Genomic DNA, 11,337 nt, shown 5'->3' with positions numbered 1-11,337 from the left:
TCTGACATAAATCTTTAATTGCTTAGCATCTGATATTTGTTTGTGTAATTGACAAAAAAATGTGTGTATATATATATATATATATATATATATATATATATAAAATATATAAATTAAAATGAAAGAAAAGGCTTGTTTATGATGAGATAATAAAACAGTGCGGAAATAAACACGATTCATTCTTGGATGACAAATGTCAGCAGCGGAAGTAATTTATGATTCAAAGATAACTGATACAATACGAAAAAAAAGAATTATTTTAATTATGAAAAAATTTAAAAGAGACTAGTGATATTATGTGGAATAATTTTATGAATTTGTGAAGTGTTGCGTTGAAAATTGCATTTTTGTTTATGTTTAAAATGATGATGGAAACGAGAAACTCGCTGATTATGTGATTGAACAGGTTAATAAGTTACTTAGAAAAGGAGAGAAATAGAGGCCAGAAATATGTGGTTCCGTCCAGAGATGAGGTCCATCTTTTACGTCGAATCCTGTGACACTATAAAAGTGACTAAAGACGAGGTAAACGACTTATTTATGCTTAAGCTAATGACATTTTAATGAGACTGATAGCAACTATATTTCTTAATTGATAGTACATACAGAAAAATATTATTTTGTTACTAAGAAATGATTACTGAACTTTCTTTTAAATAACAGTTATTTTCAAGAAAGAATATCTTCTCGATAATAAATTTAAAATATATACTTATTACAAATTTTAGAAAAACTTATTATTAAGTATTCAAAACAAGATTGCTTATTTTTTTTTAATATAAAATTTATTGAAAAAGTGACTTTATATAATAAGCAGCTCGAACTGTTTTAATTTAATAATCTTGATTAAAGTATTAAACTTACTAGGATTTTCAGAATATATTTTGAATAAATTTGATGCTTGTGATGATAAATTTGCGGATATGCGAACTCTTGAAATACTTGAAACAATTAATTATTAATGTAGTACGTATTTTTCTATGTGTATTAGTATTAGTATAACGATAGATTAATAACTTTGTACATGTTTTGTTAATGAGCGAAAATAATAAAAAGTGAAAACAAGAGAGATAATCAGGTAGAAGGAAAAATGAATGACAAATTAAGATTTGCGGAAAAGTGGAAATATATATTTCACCTACACTGAGGAAGCGATAATAATAATGCGTAAAAGGAAAAGTGAAACTTATGGAGGTAACACTTAACGCCTGGCCACATTTATGAGTTCTCCGGATATTTCGACAGTGAGTGAGAGTGAAAAAAGTCATAAAATTACCCGCATTACAATTATTCAATTCTATACCTCGCTGAAATTTTAATCTATTTGTTTACGTAATGCAAAATACAGAATTGCTTGCTAATGAAAGAATTAAATAACATTCCATGAAGAATTAAATAATATGCCTAGCAGCGATTTATTGCCGATGCTTTTGGTTGAACGTTGGGAATATATTTGGCCAATATTATGCCAATATAAATTTTGCTACTAGAGTCCTCTGATTATTCTACAATATCCATATTTCGATATAATTTTTACAAGAAAATGTCATGAAATTAAATATATTTAGATGATGACTCATTGAGCATTAATTACATCGTTTACTTCTAAAGGGAAGGTTTTGACCTGACCAGATGCATACCAGGTGAACGAAATGCAATTGCATGTGTGCGACAAAAAAATACTAATTTTCTCCGTTTTACTTGGCGTTTGTTTCGCGTCCCCACAACCGGAAGCAACGTTATCACGCATTACTCGCTGCCAACCCACAGTGTGGGACATATAGTGTCAGATATACATGATAAAAACATGTTATTGTACGTTATATTGTACGCATATTATAAACACAGATTTAATTTTAACGTTTTTAATCCAAAAGTTATTATGTGTGTCACTTTAAATCGAAATCTAATTTACAAAAATGTTAGGTTTTCTACGAAATCGATATTATTTCCCAAGATTAATATTTTATGTTAATTGAAGTTGAAAAATGTAAATTGACTACCTTAATTGACTATCCGAACGTCTCTTCTCGTCGTGTTACATCGACGCTGGTAATAAATTAGTAGTCGGATATCAGTGCGTAGATCGTTAATCTCAGTGAATCAGAAGGTTAATTCATTCATCCTTCACAGACTCTCTTAATTAGAGCTCACCGTGAGTAAATCTATAAATATCAGGGCTGAATTAATTTATAGACTCTCGATATATAAACTCTTTGGTTTGCTGTTGCATCGGTTTTTCATATTTAAAATATTTAAACGTTTAAATATTCTCAAAGAATTGGAAGATGATATTTAAGAAACAAATTAGGTTTTTCTATAAAAAAATTAGATTAATAAGTTATATTTGAACCGTTGTTTTATCATCGAAAAATCGCGGAACGGAAACTACGGAAGCGGCTATAATGCTGCAATGCGCACAAAAACTTTGTCGACACGCGAACGTTTCTCTGAATATCAATCATTTTCTCAGGGCTTTATAGATAACAACTTGATTCTCTGGACATGTGTTCTTCGAATAAAAAAGAAAAACGCCATTAAATTGGCGTTCACCTACTTTCCGTATATTCCGAATTTAACATAATTGGTTTCAGGAAACTAAGGACCAGAAAAATTCACAGTTAAATCAAATTAATAATTTAAAACTTAACTAAATCTTATCATCGATGAAAATCCGTAACGCATTTTTGTAAAAATTACAAGAAACTCTATTTTATATATATTTTTTAATAATGATACAAATATGATTTCTCAGAGGATTATGAAGAAAATTGAGCAAAGAAATTCCTGAAGGTTCTCAACGAATAATCCAAAAAGATTTCAACATGACGCAGCATGGTGCGTGGCACGCGCGTGAAACATGAGTCACTCGCGTCCTGCAGCGTGTATCATAAAAAAAGAAAGGAGAAAGGAACATGCGGCTCCCCTAATTTCGTCACTTTGATTCCGTTTCTTGAATACCAATGGCTCTCGACATTTGCGTCTGATTACATCCGAGTATCGATGCTTCGCTTTGGATATCTAAAGTCGCGCACGTTGCATTATGTTAGCACAAACAATGAAGCGACCGCGAATGTGGATGCGAGTCACGCCGATCACGCGGATGCATCGGACGCGTGCGTAAAGAACAAAAGAGTTAGGAGACGTGGATACAAGGCGGTGGCTATGTGCCACCGGAGGATAACGAAGAAACGATCATCGTCGTCGTCGAAGAACACGCGCGTACATAATTTACTCGCGACAACGATCATCCGCATAATTTACGGATCGTCAAGTCGACCCTTTCGTCTCTACGAACGACGAAGAAGAAGCAGACTTTCAGTTTGTCCTGTATATTTAGTGAATTGGAACATCGATTTATCCGGTGACATAATCCGACATAATGGCAAATAATCCAAGGAATTTATTGGATTAATAAAAGAATCATGGTGATTTAATGCACGACAAAAAATTTACTATATTTCCAACAAATAAGCATTTTTTACTCAAAATAAAAAATGAAGTTGAATCAAAATAATGATTTTCTGCACCAGATAAATGTATACATACATTTGTATACAAATGTAAATGTTCACATTTAGTAAATATATACTTAGAATTATTCGAACAAATTTTTTTCTAATTTGATATTTTTTAAATGTCTACAAGAAAAATAGATTTTATCGACATAATACTTGTAATAGATATATCAAAATATTATAAATATGAATATATTTAATTTAATTTTGTGTTATATACACAGCATGAGGATTTCTAAAATATTTTTTATTTAAACCTCTCGAACAGAACTTGAAGTTGATGTAACTCTTTAACGGAAATTTAACGCGATTTGCATTCGCAAGTTTTTTTTAACATTTATATATTATAAATACACTCTACAAAGAAACTGTCGCGGAATAAAACAGCGAGTGTCCCACGATTGATGCCACGGAAATCAATTTGTTTCCAAGATGGAATTCTTTCTGGTGACTTTCTCGCCAGTTCCAATGTGACCGCATTCCGCGGGGAATCCGCTTATATCAAACGCAGTGGACAACTTCGACGTTATCCACTGAAACGAAAATGACGCGAAATGAGAGATTTCGCGAGCGATGCGGCGATCGTGCGATCCGATCTTCTCAGGCCGCCAGGATCTTAAATTCCTCGAGGTGACGCGTGGTTTTCTCCAGGAACAATGATGATTAAGGGTCGGGAGATTAGACTAGAGGAATTCACGTCGGGATGTGGTTAACGGTTACCAGAGGCTCTTGCACTCCTCAGCTCGACGCGTCATAAAGAATGAACGATATTAACGTTTATATATACATGCAGGATGCGAGGCCGCTTCCTTCTGCATCGTGACTCACGCGCGCGTCTGCTGATCTCCTCTGGCAGACTTTATGGTGCTGGAAGCACCGTAATCCATAAACCCGCACCAGTAGAATCGGTGAACACGACGGCTCACGTCGTTAAAGCCGCGAGGGCTCGTAAGGCGCTGAAAACGGTCCGTGCCGGTCGCGAATGATGAAATATAGGCTTGAATCTTTTTACCTTAGATCCTTCTAAACTACAAAGTGTGTAACAAAGTGTGTCACTTGAAATCAACGGAAGGATAATAAGAAAAGAGCTTGATTTTTTTTTAATTAATCTCGAATATTTTGGTAACTTTTTTTTTTTAGATTTTCTATCAGGACTGCCCCGAATATTAAAGATTTAATAAGCAAATCTATCCTTAGGTATATCTAACTGTAATGTAGGACATATATACTGATTTCGAAGATCAAGAGATCCTGCGGTCTGCGATTCATGTTCACAACTCTCATGAGCATCATTTGTTTAACATTTAACAAGGATGAAATGATTTTTAAGCATGAATGGGATCACGGTCTTAATACTAGCAGAGCTAAATATATTTATATTTTCATTCTTATTCTTATTCCGCTTGATTACATTATTACTATCGAATTTACCGACGATTTCTTCAAAGATCGTTTCAAAGAGGCCAAGAAAAAAAGGTGGATTAGATTGCCGAAGCTGTCAAAGTAATTCCAGAGGCAAAGAAAGGTCAGATAGGGTTGCTTGGTAGAGAGGAAGAGAAAGGACACGAGGAAGAAGGGGGACAAAGGCCGGAGAAGGGATATTCGCGACAGCCACAAGCTCAGTGTAGTTCTACTCTTCGTCAGGTGTGTCTCGTGGATCACCATAGAGATATAATAAATCTGTCGAATAGAAGTGTTCGGAAATTTTCACGCGGTCGTGTTTATCATAGGAAATAAAAAAAAAAAAAGAAATCCTTGAATTTAGTCTGGAATAAATGCGGGTCGGCGTTTTCTGTATTCTCGGGAATGTATGTAATTGATATCGACACGTGATTATATACAATCGTGATCGTATGATCGTGTCGACGATCCTTTCGAGCGTGACGGGTTTCCATCGGCGACATTCGCATGACGGACGGCATGTCGATCTGAAGGTGAGTCGGAGTCGAAGAATCTTCAATCCTCCTCAATCACATGTCTTCCGTTTACCTAGACTTGAAAATACTGTATCGGAAAAGAAAGAATTAACTAATGATATTATCGATGATTGAGGGTGTTGAATATGTTTGTGGCAAAGTAGGTGAACTGTCCTGGAATCAGTTGACAGATTTGGCACACAAAAATTAATTATTATAACAATCGCTTTAAAAAAATATTAATATAACATTTTTCTAAATTGTTGAGGTTCTAAATTGTAAGTAAAAAAAAAAAAAAAATTAAATCTTCCTCTGTCAATCATTGTAAGAAGGTTCACTTGCACTTTATATTTCAAACAGGATGTTTAGATGTAATTGAGAGTGAACTTTTTTTCAAGAAGATTTTTAATATTGAAGAAACGTTTTTCTTCTGGAAAAGCAAATCCCCTCACAGAAGTGACTAATCTCGAAGTTCAAGGAGTCAATGATGAGCATTCGGAACCGGTCAACGACAGGTAGTCGAGACGTACTCGAGACGCTACTAAGAGTGGCTCTTCTAAGAACTCTTTAATTTAATTCATCGTTTTTTTTTTCCGCTTGTCGACCGATAAAGACGTGCCGAACGAATACATTAATAGCTAATGATGGCTAATATCCGACCGATTAATTTTGCTCGTCTGAGCATCTGAAGTAGTCCGGATGTTTCATTTCTGTTTTAATAGTAGTATCATCGACCGGATAATTGCGCTCGTTTAGCGTTAATTCCGCTCATGATTAATTCCACTGGCGTAAGGAGCAGTCTCGTAATAATTCGTGCGTCGCGCTTTTATTGCGATGAAAGCAAACCACCTCGCGGAATAATTGCGAGGGGGTTTTACAGCGTTAGTCGCGTTATCTTTCCTTCAATGAGCACATAAATGCGCTCTATTATAATATTATATAAAGCGCCCACGTTTCTCAAGACGCATAACCGATGAGAGCCTTCTGTCCGTGTAGCATGCCAAAGGCGACCTTAACGTTTAATTAAAAATAGCCGACGGACCGAGAGGCTTCGATATAAAGGCGACGTTAAATAAGGGTAGCACGGCATTTAAAACCTACGGAATAACTATCACGGATCGCGAACGCGTTCTCGATCTAATGAACAGGTAATAGCTTTCGCGTAACTAACGAAGCTACGTTAAGTCGATCGCGTTTTTTTTTCTCTTTCTCTCTACAGTCTCTTTTATCTATCTATCTATCTTATGTCGCGCGTCTCGTTTCTAATTGATCCCCAACATTCATTCGCATTGTAATTGCACGATTCGTTACGACTGTTACGCAATCCTGTTTCGTCCCAGCGTAAGTCCAGTATGGTGTATGTATGTGTATGTATGTGCGAATCGATAAATCGAAACTACATCGCGATCGTGTAATATAACTTGGCATCCGTACTTAAAAAAGAAGTAGTTAATTTTAAGATAAAATGTTTCATTTTTATCCCCATTTTTAAAACATTAAAAAATGTTTTAGTTTGAAACATCTTTAAGTGTTTAAAAAATGGAGACAGGAATAAAACATTTTATCTTAAAATTAAACACTCCTTTTTCAAGTGCTGTCAATTTGTTTGCCCAGATATATCATGCATTTCCAAGGATTGTAGAAATATTAAATGTTAGTATAACGCGATATTTGTATTCATGAAAAGCGGAAGAGGAAGAATCTGCTCTGATATTTCCAACATTGGAAAAGGAGAAAATTAAGCTTAATTTATAACGCGCATACGGAGTATAATTATGCAATTAGTTAGTATAATTATGCAATTAGATTTTTCCTTAATGTAATTTTATGTTAATGTGTCTATAATATTATTTTTAATATCAATAATGTTATGTTAATATGATTTTTCATAATATGATTATTATTTCGTAATACGATGATTTTTTCGTGACATAATTTTTATAAAATTTCAGAATTCTCGAGCTCGAACTTTCAGCTCGACGACTTTTAATTCTTTATTCCCAATGGAAGTATTATACGTCCTCGATTCATGTATGAATGAGCGTAAATCGATTCTCATGTTGTCGACTTCGTCAACATGTAATAGAAAACAGAGTAAAGACACGCTCGCGGCCTAACCGTTAGTCATTGTTATGCGACATGACGTAGAGTATGGATGCGCGCTCTTGTTTTAGCCTCGTTAGGAACAATTAAAAGTGGCTCAAGACTTAATTGGCGCGACTGCCAAAGGCACGTCCGTTTAATCGACGTTTATTAAAAAAATACTCGCGCGTGCGGCTTAACGAACGAGCGTTTTATTCTCGTGGGAGACGTACCGTGAAAAATGCACCACCGAAGAGACCCAAAGAGAAATAACATTCTGAGCTGCGTGCAGCGAAAATGAGAAATAAAGGACGCACGAATTTACATATCGCCACGATAAAATTACAGATATCGCGACAGGACTCTACGGAAACAAATGACACAAGTACGTTCAGCACAGGCTTGAACTCCATTTATAAGGAGTTCATAGTGCAAGTGAAATAAGTCCATTAGGTTCGCTTCAAATGCGGCGTCTCTGTATCCAAAGCCGAGCTTATAAATTATCAGGGCTTGCCGGAGCTGTGAATCTTTCGTTTATATCGCGCATGCTTTTCTCGAAGTCTAACGACTCCTCGCCTTTTTCTTCTTCTTTTTTTTTTTTAACGTATTCTTGAAATGACAGACTTTTGTATCCTTTCATGCGATGTCCCACAATAAAAGATTCTTTAAGCTCGAACTTTCTCGTCGGGACGTCGCCGTTTCCGCCGTTCTCAGCGTTTTCGAAAAAAATCCCACGACGCTTATCCCACGAGGCGTTAACGGGCCTTTACCGTTTCTTTACGCCGCGCCGAGTTTTTCGGTAATGAGGACATGTTATGCAAATCGACGAGATATTGTAACTGTCTCGTAAACGGTACGCAAACACACGTCGTCCTTCACTCTCGGCTTACATTGCTTCGCGGAGAAACGAGTTCTATCACATACATACACCGCCATATAATTCCTCTGTTAATTTACTATTTCCTTTGTGGCTCGTGGAATACGTTAAGAAGCTATGTATGCGCTACTTTATTATCTTATATTTGTCGAATGAATATTCTAGTAAAATCAGAGCATCTCTCTCTCTCTCTCTCTCTCTCTCTCTCTCTCTCTCGGGAAAATTTGCAACACCTATCGGGAGCGATAAAGAAGCAACTAAATTGGAAAGTCCTATCTTATCTCGAGATCGAGACCGACTCTAATCTTTATGCCGCCCTCCCCCCCCCCCACCCTCCCCCTGACTTCTTCCCCGGATAATCCCCGAAGTATTTATAGTATTCCCGCGTTCATTTCACGGCTGGTTATTAACCGGATAAAATAGCCAGTACGATGGTACCGATTAACGAGTCACGTTTCCCCGGAGAACATGCCCCCATCTTCGGGAGAACTCCCGATAAATCAGGACCTCTCGGCTTCGTTCTGCGCGTTCTGCCGCGAGAATAACTTATCTCGCTCACAATGCCCTGCCCGCGTAATTCCTGAATATATCCTTTCGAACACGAAGCAACAAATTAAAGTTCCTCGACAGAAGTGCGCTGTCCTAGGCTCCGATCGGTCGCAGATGATCTGCGATAAATCATTCGTTATTATCCTAGTGCTTTAAAGTGCTATCGTGATTCACATTTTAATATAATAAAAAAGTAATGTCTTTTTATGATTAAATTATGTATACTTTTTATGATTCAAAAATGTATACGTACAGATTCGAAAAAAAAGAAATTACATGTACGCACTGAAAAAAAAAAAATACTAAATTTTAATAAACATTTGTTTGAATAGTTCTAAGTAGATGTTTACTAAATATATATATTTGATACAAAAAGCATTAATTTAATTTAACTATCATTCTTTTTATTGTAAATTATTGTTTACTTAATATATTATCCAAAGAAGTATGTACCAACATTTAATAAATTTTTAAAACATTTAAAACATTTAATAAATTTTTTTTCAGTATATATGTTGTGTATATATTTTAAAGACTTGTTTTAATTTTGACATATGCAGAGATTTCTCCGCAGTATATCAAGCAATGATATGAGCGTGTTTGTCAATAAATATAGATATTATAAATAGCATTTTACATATCTAATGCCAAAAATTTTTTAATACCATGAGCGCATTAGTATTAATTAGTTACGATTTCCAATCCTCTTTGATGATGAGGCTTCTCTAGTTTGTTCAAGATGCATCCATATATATAATATGGATGCACTGATTGTTAGATTGCTCCAATTCTCTTCTGCCAGATAATACGGATTGCCTCGTAGATCAATACCTCTGTACAATACAAGTATCTAGATAGTATATCGAGGGTTCACCTCACCGAGTCCTAACGCAGCCGATATCTTCCATTTCTTCCTCTTCTTTGCTCGAGAAAGTATTTCGCGAACGTGCACTTTGTTTTTTATCTTTATAGAGCAACAGATACATCCAACTTGTAGTTAAAGAAAAAGATCAAGCTATTTTTTAAATAATAAAAAAGTTTAACGTTTTTGAGTTGAGCATCTGTGTGATTACGTTGACGTAAAGATCGAGATCCTTATCTCTTAAGAAATAGTCTCGAATGATAATTAAGTGCAAATTTGCTACCATTATTCACAAATTCCTTAGAAATTTCCCAATCTGTTGTAGTTACGCAAAATTGGCTCAATTGGAGAAATTCAGAGATTATTCTCTTAATAAATCGAGGGGGAGGGGTAAACGGATGCCGCGCGAATTCCGCTCGAGATTCTACTTTCCGCGAGGAATATCTTTCGTATCTCGCTATTTTGTTGTTACTGCGGGTATGAAAACGAGCACGAGCGCTTTGCGTTCATAAATAAGGCATAACTGAGAGCGCGAGCGCAGCGAACGTGGGCGAGGAGTCTTTATGCGCGCATATGTACTCGTATGCGCGATTTGTTGCTGCGAGAGGGTGGAAAAGCAAGCGAGGGAGCCGCGAGGAATTATCTATCTGGCGTGTATTCTTGCTTTGAGATGCGTGGGCGTGCGTAGGTATCAGTCTTGAAGAGAGATCATCAGGAAAGCACGAAGATAAAGAACGATATCCAAGGAGTTTCCGATAACTGCCGCACTTTATTAACTTTACTGTTTATTGTTTATAAACATTGTTTATTCCTTCATATCGCATCATTTACCGCGATAAGCTTCAGTTTGGTTTTCTTTTTATTATTTCGTAGCTCTTACACTCGACTAATTATTTCGATTTACATTCGATGTAATTTAATTATTTTTAATAATATATGATTTTGTAGGATTTATTTTACAAACTTTGCTTATATTTGCTTTTAACTTATTTGTTTACTATATCGGCTATCAATTGCGACAAATATCATGTATGTATATATAAGTCAATAAGGTCTAAATCAGCTGATATTACTTAAGTCAACACGTTCGCATATCGATGTGTTCATACAAAGTAAACAACGGTTCAATTTGCAACGTCACTGGAACTTACAATTTTAATTCCTATCCTACAGAATATTATCAGATTACTAGATTGAAATACATTAAATTGCACGATATATATGTACGCTGCTAAATTTCTAATGTCAATTATTATACCCAAGTTGAATTATTTTTAATTATTTTTATACGTCTCCACTGCTCCTATTCAATATGCCGTTAATTTAACTAAAGCAATGAAGCTAAACAATTTAACTCAAGAAAATATATTTAAATTAAAATTTAATTCATTATTTACTAAATGCATGCGTTAATATGGACGTTGTTTACTTTGAAACTAACTAGAAATGAATTGATTTATATTTTAATACGCACATGAAAGTTAAAAATAATAAAATATTATTTAACTCAGGGACCATTGCTCTTTTAATAAT

At 35.2% G+C, this 11,337-nt stretch overlaps 1 protein-coding gene across 2 annotated transcripts in view; it reads left to right on the top strand.

The window, feature by feature from the left end:
- Positions 1 to 113: 113 nt before the first annotated feature.
- The window catches only part of LOC105149701 (hypothetical protein), a 40,462-nt gene continuing 29,238 nt past the window's right edge, over positions 114 to 11,337 (top strand). Inside the window, exon 1 of one of the 2 annotated variants that reach the window (XM_011062290.2) lies at positions 114 to 525. In XM_011062290.2, the coding sequence (XP_011060592.2) occupies positions 451 to 525 (75 nt within the window). In that variant the 5' untranslated portion in view covers positions 114 to 450. Of the gene's footprint in view, positions 526 to 4,028; positions 5,453 to 11,337 lie in introns of those variants that run through there. The other variant, XM_011062289.2, reaches the window with a different exon arrangement.

Source organism: Acromyrmex echinatior, chromosome 11, assembly GCF_024713525.1.
Source record: "Acromyrmex echinatior isolate Ae372 chromosome 11, ASM2471352v2, whole genome shotgun sequence".
Taxonomy (NCBI): domain Eukaryota; kingdom Metazoa; phylum Arthropoda; class Insecta; order Hymenoptera; family Formicidae; genus Acromyrmex; species Acromyrmex echinatior.
The sequence above is the reverse complement of the archived record's forward strand: the minus strand, read 5'-3'. Positions and strand labels throughout refer to the sequence as shown.